The sequence below is a fragment of the Schistocerca cancellata genome, chromosome 2 (assembly GCF_023864275.1).
Source record: "Schistocerca cancellata isolate TAMUIC-IGC-003103 chromosome 2, iqSchCanc2.1, whole genome shotgun sequence".
NCBI classification, from domain to species: Eukaryota; Metazoa; Arthropoda; class Insecta; order Orthoptera; family Acrididae; genus Schistocerca; species Schistocerca cancellata.
The window spans coordinates 663,151,252-663,166,067 of NC_064627.1; the positions used below are offsets into that span (position 1 = coordinate 663,151,252).

The window sequence follows — 14,816 nt, forward strand, 5'->3', positions numbered from 1 at the left end:
ATCCACACACACACACACACACACACACACACACACGTTCTCCCAACACTTCTTTATGAGTATTGCTGGTGGAAGTGTGCTCCTATAGGGAGAACGCATAGGCTGAGGGTATTAGTTGAATGGTAGGGGATGGTTTAGATTATTAGTTTTCATTATTTCTGTAATTTTTATATTGCTGTTGTTATTGTGGTCTTCAGTCCAGAAACTGGTTTGTTGCAGCTTTCCATGCTACCCTACACTGTGCAAGCTGCTTCTTCTCGAAGTACCTACTATGACCTACATCCTTCTGAATCTGCTTAGTGTATTTAGCTCTTGGTCTCCCTCTACAATTTTTACCCTCCACGCTGCCCTCCAATACTAAATAGGTGATCCCTTGATGCCTCAGAACACGTCCTACCAATCGATCCCTTCTTCTAGTCAAGTTGTGTCATAAATTCTTCTTCTCCCCAGTTCAGTACCTCCTCATTAGTTACATGATATATCCACCTAATCTTCAGCATTCTTCTGTAGCACCACATTTCAAAAGCTTCTATTCTCTTCTTGTTTCAACTATTTATCATCCATGTTTCACTTCCATACATGGCTACAATCCATACAAATACTTTCAGAAAAGACTTCCTGGCACTTAAATCTGTACTCGATGTTAACAAATTTCTCTTCTTCAGAAATTCTTTTCTCATCTTTGCCAGGCTACATTTTATATCCTCTCTATTTCGACCATCATCAGTTATTTTGCTCCCCACACAGAAAAACACATCTCCTACTTTAAGTGTGTCATTTCCTAATCTAATTCCCTCAGCATCACCTGATTTAATTAGACTACATTCCATTATCCTCATTTTGCTTTTGTTGATGCTGATCTCATATCCTAGTCTCAAGAGACTGTCCATTCTGTTTAACTGTTCTTCCAGGTTCTTTGCCATTTCTGACAGAATTACAATTTCATCGGTTTACAATTTCATCGGCAAACTTCAAAGTTTTAATTTCTTCACGGATTTTAATTAATTTTTCTTTTGTTTCCTTAACTGCTTGAATAACACCAGGGATAGGCTACAACCCTGTCTCACTCCCTTCCCAACCACTGCTTCCCTTTCATGCCCCTCGACTCTTATAACTGCCATCTGTTTTCTGTACAAATTGTAAATAGCCTTTCGCTCCCTGTATTTTACCCCGGCCAGTTTCACAATTTGAAGGAGAGTATTCCAGTCAACATTGTCAAAAGCTTTCTCTAACTCTACAAATGCTAGAAAGGTAGGTTTGCCTTTCCTTAATCTATCTTCTAAGATAAGACGTAGGGTCAGTATTGCCTCTCATGTTCCAACATTTCTATGGAATCCAAACTGATCTTCCCCAAGGTCAGCTTGTACCAGCTTTTCCATTCATCTGTAAAGAATTCGTGTTAGTATTTTGCAGTTGAAACTTATTAAATTGGTAGTTCGGTAATTTTGACACCTGTCAACACCTGCTTTCTTTGGGTTTGGAATTATTATATTCTTCTCGAAGGCTGAGGGTATTTTGTCTGTCTCATACATCTTGCTCACCTGATGGTAGAGTTTTGTCAGGGCTGGCTTTCCCAAGGCTATCAGTAGTTGTAATGGAATGTTGTCTACTCCCGGGGCCTTGTTTCGATTCAGGTCTTTCAGTGCTCTGTCAAACTCGTCACGCCATATCATATCCCCCATTTCATCTTCATCTACGTCCTCTTTCATTTCCATAATATTGCTTTCCAGTACATGCCCTTGTATAGACCCTCTATGTACTCCTTCCACCTTTCTGCTTCCCCTTCTTTGCTTGGAACTGGTTTTCCATCTGAGCTCTCAATCTTCATACAAGTAGTTCTCTTAATTTTCCTGTAGGCAGTATCTATTTCACCCCTAGTGATGTATGCCTCTACATCCTTACATTTGTCCTCTAGCCATCCCTCCTCAGCCAGTTTGCTCTTCCTGTTGATCTCATTTTTGAGACGTTTGTATTCATTTTTGCCTGCTTCATTTACTGCATTTTTATATTTTCTCCTTTCATCAATTACATTCAATATCTCTTCTGTTACCCAAGGACTTCTACCAGCCCTCGTCTTCTTACCTACTTGATCTTCTGCTGCCTTCACTATTTCATCTCTGAAAGCTTTATATTAAGTTTTTTATTTTAATTTTATTGTGATTTTTTTCCTTTTAAGATTTTGTTTTCCGTTTGGTTTGTTGACAGGAAATGGATTCATTGGTTTTTGGAATGGAGGATAACATTGGTTGTGATGGTGGGTTTAAGGATTTTTTTTAAAATTGTGTTGACAGGTGTGGTAGGGCCTAATTTTATTTCTGTGCACAGTGTCAAACTTTGTTGGACAGGGTTTCATTTTTTGTTTCTTTTTTTTTTTTTTTGTTTTTATGTAATTTTTGAATTGATTTTTAAGTTTTAGTATTTTATTCTGTTTTGTTTGTGGTTATATCTTTTCTTCTTTCCTTTTTGTCTCGACTTCTTTTGTTAAAGCTGCATATTATCTGTGCTAAATTAATGTTGATCAATATATTATTTTGTATATTTTATTGTAAAAGTGTTTGTGTACGGTATCAGTGCAGTCAAGGCCTGCCTGGCAGTCACCAGGAGTACCTTCCTTTAGCTTTATTAACACCGTGGTGTTGAGAAAAACAGTTTGTTCCTGGAAATTCTTCCAATTATGCCATCTTATACTGGATATTATCACATTAAAATTTGATTATCTTCTATGTTCTGTATGAAAGGTGTTACATGATGATCCAACAAAACCCCTTAATATCCATGGGTACATTCCCCTACTTCAGGCTGTGACATGTGGATAGATTTGCAATGAGGTAGTTAGAGTAGGAAATCTTATGTACTGGTACATTTATTAGTACTCAAGAGAGATGAACAATGAATAGGTATTCCCAAACACAACACAGCAAGCACAAATGTATGATGGCTACAGAGATAATCAAATTACATCTCTTTATTAGAGGTGTGACAAAAATGGATCTTACTTTGTTAGTAGTTGACAAGAACTTCAGTTTTCTGTGACACTGAATAATCACAAGGCATTGCACTAAGTTACAATACAGAATAATGGAAAAGAATCCAATACTCTGGGCCCCAGTCAATAAGACTGGGTAACTCACCCGATCATCAGATTTAGGGGGTTCCAAAATGTCATGAAGAGAAGAATCGGAGCTTCTCAAAAACTCTCAAGACTAAGAGTATATTTTACATGGGAATGCTCAACAGGAACACATTACAGAAACTAGGTAAATTTAAACAACTGATAAATACCAGGGATAAATACAATACCAAAATACTAGCAATTCAGGAAACATAATAACGAGAACAACTGTTAATTGGAAAACTATATAATGTACAAGAGCAAACCAGCTATAATAATTCCAGAAAAATATCTCAAACTCTTCGAAACTGAATCTGTACTATACAGATCAATACTGGACTCTGTAACACATTTCACCTTAAAATCAGAAAAAAATATCAACACTCACAAGTGGGAGGAGATGATAAGATATAGGGGGTGGAGAGAGTTGGGTAGAGGGTCTGGGAACAGTAGGTTTCCATAGGTTGAAGCTGGGATAATTTTGGGGGTGGAGAATGTGTTGTAAGAATAACTCCTATCTGTGCAGTTCAGAAAAGCTGGTTGCAGAGGAGACGATCCAGATGACCTGGATTGTGCACAGCCACTGAAAGGAAGTATGTTGTGCTCAGCTGCAAGTTGTGCCACAGGGTGGTCCAATTTGCTCTTGTCCACATTTGGGGGGGTGGGGGGTGGCCATTCATGCTGATGGAGTTGTTTGGTATCCACGCCAATATAAAAGGTTATGCAATGATTGCAATCGAGCTGGTGTATGACGTGGCTGCCTCTGCTGGGGTTGACCAAGCATGTGGCAGGACTGGAATAGGAAGTGCCGGTTGGGGAGATTGGGTAGGTCCTGCATCTGGGTCTTCCACAGGGGCATGATCCCTGTTGCAAGGGGGTTGGAAATGGGAGTGGTGTAGGGATGAACAAGGATGTTGTGGAGGTTGGGTGGGTGACAGAACATCATTTTAGGAGGGTAGGAAGAATCTTGGGTAGGATGTCCATTTTATCTGAGTAGGATGATAGGCAAAGCCCTCACAAAGGATGTGGTTAAACTGATCCTGCCTGAGGCAGCAGTGGGTGATAAAGGGAGTGGTCCCATGTAGCTGGTTCTTGGGAGTCATGCAAGGATATGGCACAGCAAATCTGTTTGTGAACTGTGTCTGTGGGATAGTACCAATCTGTCAAGACCTTTGTGAGACCCTCAGCATACTGGAAAAGAGAGTTCTCGTCACTTCAGATACACCGTCCCCTGGTGGCCAGGCTATGTGGAACCAATTTTTTGGTGTGGAAGGAATGGCAGTTGTCTACGAGGCGCTACATCACCAACAAAAGGTCCACAATATCCTGGTCCATCCCTATGCCACTTCCAATACCAACCTCTTGCAACAAGGAGCATATCCTTATGGATGATTCAGGTGCAGATCTGCCAAATTCACCAAGAACTTCCTATTCTAGTCCTGTCACAGACATATCCTATCCAGCAGAGACAGGGCACCTGTGAAAGCAGCCTTATACTATACCAGCTCTGCTGCAATCACTGCTCATCCTTTTACACTGTTATGCCTGCCAACAAGCAGTCCACCATCATAACTAGCCACTGACAAACTTTTACCAAGAGCAAAGTGGAGCACCCTGTGGCACAACATGCTGCTGAACATATCATGCTAGCTTCCAATAGCTGCTTCACAACCCAGGCCATCTGGATCCTCCCCTCCACCACCAGCTTTTCTGAAATGTGCTGATGGGAGCTGTAAATCACACCTTCCACCCCTAAAACTATCCTGGCCTCAACCTATAGTAACCTACTGTGCCCACACCCTCCACCCACCACTTCCTGTCCCCTATGTCCTGCCATCTCCTCCCAATTCATGTCCCTCACCCTCATTGTGTGCCACTCTCTGCCAATGCACCCACTGATTTTTTCGCCTTCTTTGCTCCTCTCCTTTTCAGTTCCCATCCCTCACAGCTTCCCAACACTAAGTCTGGCTGTCATCTAGTCCCTGCACACTCCACCAGACAGCACTCTTCTCTGCCTCCACCCATACCCCCTTTCGCTTTGCCACTCTGGATTGCTGCTTTTGTTCAACATGAGAGTTGCATTCTTACCACAATATCCGGAAATAGAAGTCATGTGCAAGTTAGGCATGTCTCCTTGTGTGAATGCGTACGTGTTTTCTTTTCTGAAGAAGGTTCTGGCTGAAAGCTCAATGTGTAACAGTCTTTTCGTTGTGCTTGTCTCCAATTCTACAAGCAGAAAGTTTTAAATACCTGAGAGAGATTACATAGAAAACAGGACTGAACTTATCATCCAATGAAGAAAGCATACAGACTCACATGGAACCACAGCAACAAAAGAAACATCTCCATCAATGCCATATTAATACACTAGTCATACCAGAGGCCTTGTACACCTCAGAATGTTAGTAATCAATGGAAGAACAAAATCAAGGACATAGGAAAACAGAGAGGAAAATAGGCCTAGTGAAAAAGTTCTAGGGTCCAGTTCCAGGGTGGCTACTCAAACTTGAGAAAAAAACCACACCTGTGAATTCCAGGAATAAGGAGCAAGATGGTGTCATAAGAAGGTCCTGATAATAAATGACGAGCGGGTGGGGAGGAAGAGGGGAGGGTGGGGGAGAGAGGGAGAGCATCTCACAACAATAATGACTTTTCTTTCCTCTTGCATAACCCTCCTGGCCTTAACCTTCGTTATTCACTGTCATTATCCATCTACCCCTTCCCAGTTCTATTCCAGCACTACACAGCCCACTATTCCACCAACACACTCTCAGTCTTTTTACATCTCTCCTATTCTGCTACCACACACTCCTCCCCCCCCCCCCCCACCTTCCCTCCCCCTTCCCACTGTGACCTCCCAACTGCAACTAGCTGCTCTACCCTCTCTCCACCTCATCCCTGTATGCTCCCTCAAGCGGCACTTTATGGTCCCCAACCTCGACCCTGCTATCTCTCCCCCTCCCTGCCCCAGCCACCTCCTTACTCCCCAACACCCAGTTGCCTCTCCCATCATGCACTGCTGCTCACAGTCTGGCTTCAGCTGCCTGAGACTGGGGCCATATGTGTGTGCAAGTTGCGTTTGTGCGCGCGTGCGTTGATGGCATGATGTCAGTAGATGTAAACATTATACTGCATATGTGATAAGGGAAGGATTTAAGGTGGACAAACTTCACCAAAAATTCTGAAATTTGTATGTTTATGTCAGCATTTTCTGAAATTCACTTTATGCCTTGTCATAATCAAGTGAGACTCCTATAACACCATTCTGTTCCATGTCTTTGGTCCCTTAATTCCCACGTGCTTTCCAACTTTTATCATCTTTCCAACTTTTATCAAATACAATTCTTTAACCTACAGTTTTAATTCTTCACTTCTCATTTCACATGTTCCTGAATTTTTTATTGTAAAAGAATATCTCTTTCATGTATCCAAGCACAAGCCCTAATGCATTTAATAACATAAAATGAAAATCAAGAGGGATGAAATGCTAGAATATGACTTGTTTACTTGTCTCTGTAGGGAGAACAAATATTTAAAGTTACATTCAACTCTAAGATGATAGGTGAGATGGCTTGGTTGACTTGACATGGAATGTGTATCCTCAATGCAATTTACTTTTCAAGCATAAGGCCCAGTCACAGGTCAACTGACCCTACTGATATTGGGCATCTTTGTCCTGTACATAATGATGCTATGGTTTTAGACATCATACATGCAAAGACAGTAAGAGAACAGAGTAGGCCTACTAGTTATGTTTCTTTTGCTTCTCTGTATTAGTTTTTGGAATGAAGGTGGGCATGACAGATTGATCTATGGCTTATTCCAAGGTAAAGGTTGGGATGAAAAATGACAGTTTGCTTATAACTTGGCAAAGTGATATCGAACACTTAATAGCACCATACATGGTGTCACGTAGAACCCCACACAAATTTCCACATACGATCCACAAGAAAAATTTCCCACCACCAGTTATATTTTTTAACAGAGTTTTAAAATTTCCACTTAACAACAGGCAAATTATCCACTGACTGGATGCCAAGTGCATGGCCCAAATAAAGTCCAAAATGCCCTATCTCACAATCTGTAGAATGACACTTCTCACTGAAGAAATAAAAATTTGTGTACATCTAGTTCAGGAAAAAACCACATCAGTGCTAGTCTCTGGCATAAAGTGAGTGGTGCCAAGACTTCTATATAGATGTCTCAGTTAAATCAGTTTGTTTACAAATAAGCTCACTGCATGTTCACGATATTCAGGCTACAATGTACTCTCAACCATAGCCACCTAGTTATGTTAACTTTTTTATGTATTCCATCAAGTTAAACAAGTCATTACAGTATCTGCAGAATCAAAATAATAGATACGCCACAGATGCTTACCTTGCAAAGGTGAAATTGTCTGCAATATCTCCTCTCGTTCCATTAGTGTGATACTGGTAAAACCTTAGGTATGTCCAGCTTACTAGCAAACCAGACATAAACATAGTCGGATATGTGCCTTCCAGTAGTCCAATTAACCACAACACTAGTGACATGAATAAAACACTGAGAGGAACGTTCCTGTTCGTTAGTTTTCCTAGAGGTGTCTTAAGAATAATGTGATCAGGCATTATTTGCTTTACAGCTACTGACACACCAGCAATATAACCAGCCAAACCATGTATATGGACGGTAAACAACAGGTCTGGATTAAATGTACACATATAAAGTATTAAATAAAACAGAGCACTTAACAAGGCAACACCAATATTTGTAATTGCAAAAAATGTCATCATCTCAAACGCACCCCATAACGGTTCAATCAGTTTTCCACACAACCCTACTGTGATAATATCAACACACACTTCCCAGAAATGAAGTTCAAGGAAACAATACGTAAATGCTGTCCAAATCCAGAACACAGGTGGCAGGAGGTAGCCTGGTGTCACACTTAGTACACGAACAGCTTCTTCCGAAAAAGAGAAAAAGTAACAACACAAAACCACCACACATATAAACTTAACGGACAGACTCGTATTTCCCAAAAGAGCGACAAATTGCTGACGTATAAAGGGAATATTTTTCGTGAAGCCTCTGACAGAAGCCATTTTTAACCAACATGGCATGACATTAAAATCTCTGATGCAAATATTCAGCAAAGATGGGACATCCTATGTTTATGTTTATCTATAGCTGCTACGAAGTTCAGAGATATTGCTTCTTTTTCTCTTTTTAATGTAAATTTGATCCTGCAACTGAGAATATAAATAATATCGATATAAAATCGCCATTCCATGGTCAAGTCACTGCTTTTTCAATCCCTATTGTATTGCGTACTTAAAGACGAACCAAACTGGACGTTACGGAACGAAACGGGAGGTGAAAATATTCTACAAATCATAGCCTACACCGCACAAGCCGGAGCAATCAATATAACAACACCATGCAGCTGTCAAATAAGGGAGCCGGACTCGCAGAATGGATGTCTCAGGTATCACTGCACATTAAAAAATTACGCTGTTTTACTCTCTAATACATGCAAAAGTGCATTTAACACATGCACAAAACAAATAAGCACTGATAAAACTTTTAACAGGTCTCGGATATTGTGAAACACGAAACCGGAGCATTATGCACAGCGCAGAAATCAAGTATAGTGTATAACAGAACATGTCATATGTTCATACACAAATAGCTATAATTCTATGATTAACAAATGTGCACAAGAAACGAAACCGGAGCATTATGCACAGTGCAGAAATCAAGTATAGTGTATAACAAACATGTCATATGTTCATACACAAATAGCTATAATTCTATGATTAACAAATGTGCACAAGAATCAGTAATACTGGATTATTCCCACTTAAATGAGCAGAATAGGATTTTAATATATGATCACGAAAACTAAACACAGTACAGCTGTTAAGTATATTGAAAAATGTGTGATAAACACTAACGCGTCAAAAACTTTCTTTCCATGGTAATAACTGTGAAAGAGTATTTAAATTTTTATAATGTATTAATACTAAAATTTGCAAAGTGGTTAGTATGTTATAATACAACTGCTTAATTCAGTGGAATTTCATTATCACCTTTCTCAGTGTAAACAGTAAGATGCAGTGAAGTGTCTGATTTGACAAACTATACCCTTCTAAAGAGCTATTTTGGAATATTCATTCTAGGTGTTTGTATATCCAGCAGCAGTTATTCAATGTGAAATCTAAAAAACTTATGGTAAACGTGCACAATATGAACACAATTTCCATTTACATAACTGTTTTAAATATTTTGTTGTAGGATAAGGGCTCGTGTGATGTTTTTTGAAATTTGTAGGGCAGACATATATACTTCACTTTATGCTGTTTTATTGCCTCAGCTTCTTCATCAGAAACACCAACAGGTAAAAATTAGATTAAGATACATGAAAACAAGTGATACTTATTTTTAACTTAACTGATTTGAATTTTTGCACTAGTTAGACGTTTTGGAATTCCTACAACTGATAACCCATGGAAACATAATGAATCATTTATTACAGTTGGTACAAGTTGTCACTTGTACATCCACCTTTATACATCGCAAACTATCGTGATGAGCATGGCAAAGAGCAGGCCCCATTGTACCAGTTATTAGGGTTTCTTCCTATTTCATTTACGCATGGAGTGAGGGAATAATGATTGTTTGAATGCCTCTGCGTGTGCAGTAATTATTCTAATCTTATCCTCATAACCCTATGTGAGTGATATGTAGTGGGCTGTATTCCTAGAGTAATCATTTAAAGCCAGTTCTTGATACTTCATTAATAGGCTTTCTCAGGAAAGTTTACATTTATCATCAGTTCCATCAATATTTCTGTGAACTCTCCCACAGATTAGACAAACCTGTGACCATTCACGCTCTCCTTCACTGTATGCATTCAATGTCCCTGTTAGTCCTATCTGGTATGGTTCCCACACACTTGAGCAATATTCTAGAACCGGTTGCACAAGTGGTTTGTGAGAATCTCCTTTGTAGACTAATGGCACTTCTCCAGTATTCTGCCAATAAACCAAAGTGTACCACCTGCTTTATCCACAGCTCAGAATGTATTCTAAGATTCTACAACAAATCGATGTCAAGGATATTCAATGGTAGTTTCGTGTATCACTTCTACTACCCTTATTGCAGATGAGTGTGACCTTTGCCTTGTTCCAAGTACTGGACTCAATTTTTTGTTCCAGGGATCTATGACAGACGACAGTTAGAATAGGGGCTAACTCAGCCACAAATTCAGTATGATGATGATGAGGTCCCATACTCCAAGGAACGTAGGGGACGATGTGGGAGACCCACACCACCGTACGTGGCAAGGTCCTAGCGGAGGTGGTTTGCCATTGCCTTCCTCCAACCGTAATGAGGATGAATGATGATGATGAAGACGACACAATATCACCCAGTCAGCTCAAGGCAGGAAAAATCCCTGACCCCGGCGGATATCGAACCGAGGACCCCGTGCACGGCAAGCGAGAATGCTACTGCAAGACCACGAGCTGCGGACAGAATCTGCTTTGTTTTGCACCTATTATGCGGTAATCTCTATATCCTTAGAAGTTTCTTTATAGTGACTCTGTATACCATGGAGGTTCCCTCCCATTATGAACTGTTCTATTGGGTACATATCTATCCAGTGCATGATCAACTATTCTTTTAAACTTAAGACAGAGTTCCTCTAGAAGCTTCTGCCCTGTGCTGAAAGTTTCAAATTCCTCATTGAGTTATGACATTACTGATTTTTATATCTAGTTTATTGAACATGTATATCTTTCTGCTTGTTTTAGTTGCCCTTTGTAGTTTCGTTATCATTGTTGCCACTATAGTATCATGATACTGATACCAGTTTCGATGTGGATATCTTCAGAGGGGTCAGGTCTACCTGTTGTCATTAGATCCAATATATTTCCGTCGTAAGTGGGGTTCCTAACTATCTGTTCTAGACAGTCTTCAGAGAAGGCATTTAATAAAGTTTCGCAGGATGTCTTATCACACCCACCACTAACAAAATTGTAATTTTTCCCGTTAACTGTTGTATGATTAAAGTTCCCACCGATGATTCTGGTACAATTGGGGAACTTTTGTATAAGAGACCTGAGGTTTTCTTTAAAGTTCTCAGTTACATCAGTAGATGAGTCTGGGGGGTGGTAGAAGGATGCAGTTATCATTTTATGCCCACGCCTGATACTGATTCCTGGCCAGACAATCTCACATGTAGCTTTAATTTCTATCTCAGTGGATTTCAGTTTCTTGTCTACTGCGACAAATACACCAGCTCCATTTCCCATTTCCCTATCCTTTCGATATACACTTTAATGTTCCCTGAGAATGTCACTGCTTTCAGTTTCAGGTTTCAACCAGATTTCTATACCTAGTATTATGGGAACTTCATTGTTTTTCATAAGCGCATCAAACGCTGAAACTTTGTTGCAAATGCTTTGGTAGTTAACAATTAGGGTTTTAATACTCTCACCCATGGAAGGCATTTCTTTCGATCCTACTCTACAGCTATTGGTATCCTACAGCTATTGGTATCCTACAGCTATTGGTATCAGGATTGGATGGAGAGTCGCCTAATATAAAAAAGTCTTGTGTGCAGCCTACACACAGTCAGCTTCCTGAGTAGCAGCCTCTAATGTGTCGTGAACAACTGACATATTTAGGTGGCCCTTACAGTTCTCAACCCTATGGCGCAAGTCCAGGAAGTTGCAGTGTAGCTTGTCACAGAACCTTTGAAGTCTCTACTTCAGTTCTTCCATTCATCTCAGAACCGAAGGGCCACGAACAGTTCTGCTGCAAATCGTGAGCTTTGTTGAATCTTCATGCATAACATTGGTCTTCTCAACCTTCTCTGCCAGTCTATGGAATGACCCAAGAATGACCTTGGAGCCCAGACGACAGGCATCATTTGTTCGAATATGTGCCACAATCTGAAACTGGTTGCACCTTGTTCCCTCAATAGTTGCCAGAATAGTCTCTTCAACATGTTGACTGAGGCACTGAGACATACACTGAGAGCACATGGTGTCCTTTCCTGTCTCTTGCTGCTATTTCCCTAAGGGGTACCAACTAACATTCGTTGTATATTAGAACTGTCAACGATTAATAGACCCCTACCCTTTTGCATTTGCTTCCTCCTGACACCAGACAAAACAGGTTTCCCCAAAACAGATGAATTGAGTCCCACTGGCTCAGTTTCAATTTCAGTGAAATACAACACCTTTGCTGGCTACAAGGACTGGCACAACACCTTGTATCATCTCTGGTCCCCATCCACCCTGTAAAGGACGCCTAAACCTGCCATTGACATGTCACTTGCAGTCAAGTGTCACTTTCTACAATATTACATACGTCTATGTTTTCATACATTTCATTAAAGCTTTTAATCACATTGATGCAGGGCAGTTTCACAGAGCTCATAAATATATCCAGCTTTTCCATGGAATTGCTCTGTGCACATCCAGATCTGTTGAGAAACAGATTATTACAGAGTAGCTTTTATCGCCACTGTAACAATCTGTTGAGAAACAGATTGTTACAGAGTAGCTTTTACCGCCACTGTAACAACTATTTGCATATCCTGGTTCAAGATATTTGTACGACATCTGATAAGTGTTATTTGATTAATAGTAATAGGCATTTACTATAAGTAACATTGCTTTTTACTAAATGTTACATCTATGTACCTCTTCATACAACACAACTAAGCTCTCTAACCTCTTCGAGCTCACAATGGAGCATACCCAGTGCTTTGTCTTCTGTGCTTAAGCCACATCATACTGACATTGGCACCACACAAGTTCCACAATCTGCTGCTCACGTGTGTTTCAAACTAGATTCCATTGCTCAGTATGATACAAGTGCATTTCATACTTCGTTGTCAGACTCCAGTGGACAGTGGAACAGTGAACTGTTTCGCTCATCATTATTCACAAGAGACTGTACACCCTCTGATCATGTATTCTATGCAGCTTGCATTACTGGCCGTCACAGCCACAGCTGTTCCATCTGTGATGGTCGACCACACTTTCAGGACTCTTTAAGTCACAATATGGATATGGATAGTGCATCACACAGTGTGCTCACTAAGTGGGTACGCACTTCACGGCCACAACTAGTGGCATTGTTCGTCTCTACAGCGCCGGTCAACAGCATTCCCGCGTCTGTGGCTTCATGTTCGTCCAGTATTCACCACATCAACACTGTGAGACATCCGTCGGTACTCAATCAAGATTTAGCCTCTCATCATGGACGGCCATGTACACATGCTCCAGGCCTTGCACTTCAGTTTTCTCCCACCTAACAGGTGCCTGTTGGTAGGTTCCCTAAATTACCCCCACTGTCGAAAGAAAACCCTCAGACCCAGGTCGCCCCCACTGACAACCTCTTCAACCTTCACAATATTATGAACAATGACTCATGCTTCATCTGTTTGTTGCCATCCTCACGATCATATGGACTTGATCAGTGATTTAGTTCTGTTCCCACTCACTCAGCGCAACTACTGTATTGCGAACTCCATCATCACTGAACGTTTATCACACCCTCCATCTGAGGTGTTACATCACATCATACATGAAGAGAACTTGGTATCATGGAACCTATCTCAGTTACGTCGATGCTTATGGGCATTTTTCGATCTAGAATTCATGCCAGACCTTATACTGTGGACCTCGTGGCTTGTCAAACTTTCATACTAACTACAACAGCAATTGCTATCTCATGCCTCAGATCCATTGGAGGCTAAGCTGTGGCTCGCCAGCCAAGCTTAGAGCATTCTTTGGCACTACACCTACTCACTAACAAGGGCGCCAGTGAGTAGAGTAGGGTTGATACTGGTGACTACCCCTCCCTGCCACCTCCATTTCAACTGACCAACAAAGATCATGTGAGAACATACATTCAGCTTCAAGATGACATATAGCCACTTGGTGGCAGCCTCTGCACACTACCTGCACTGAGCACCTGACCCCCATTGACCTTGGTCAAAGTTTCTTCTGGCCACATGGCAGAGTCCACTCATACACCAACAGATGGCGTACAGGCAGCACAGAATATACCTCATCCTGTGTGTTCAATGTGCTGGTTGACAATGCAGCAAAAAACTGCTGACATCCATGCAAATTTCCAAAACTCTTCCCATGGACTGTTTAAGGTGCACTGACCCATGCTGCCTCCTCATCAGGCCTCACAAAGCAACAGTCAGTGTATGCAACATCTGTGTCATGTGGTTGTCTGTGTGTTGGGGACTGTACCTCAGGCCTTAAATATCTGACACTGACGCAAAGGCCAGTATCATTTCCATTGCATTGGCCCTTTGTCACATATCGCTGACCAAACTGACTTTATATGCTGTGAACAACTTCAGTGCCAACATTCAGGGCTGTATAGACATTCAAGTTCAACTCATATCTGGTCTCAGTTTTACATGGAGCTTCCACAGCGCAGAAGTCGATGAACCCATGTTAGGTATTGATTTCTTTAAACATTTTGGATTTTCCCCTAACATCTATGATGCAGCATTACTACGTCACGCTACCAGCTTCCTGATCCTACACTCATTCTGCCCTTCTACACCATTTTCCCCCTTAAACGACTCTCTCCTCAGCTTTCTTCCTGAGCGCTCCTCTCTAGGCATGACCCAAGAATGACCTTGGAGCCCAGACGACAGGCATCATGTATGCTAATGGCC

The 14,816-nt window shown here is 41.0% G+C and overlaps 1 protein-coding gene across 1 annotated transcript in view; it reads right to left on the reverse strand.

Moving 5' to 3' along the window:
* The window catches only part of LOC126162356 (transmembrane protein 115), a 42,489-nt gene extending 33,952 nt beyond the window's left edge, over positions 1–8,537 (reverse strand). The window contains exon 1 of the mRNA XM_049918810.1: positions 7,493–8,537. Coding sequence (XP_049774767.1) covers positions 7,493–8,217 — 725 coding nt within the window. The 5' untranslated portion in view covers positions 8,218–8,537. The remainder of the gene's footprint in view (positions 1–7,492) is intronic.
* Positions 8,538–14,816: the final 6,279 nt, after the last annotated feature.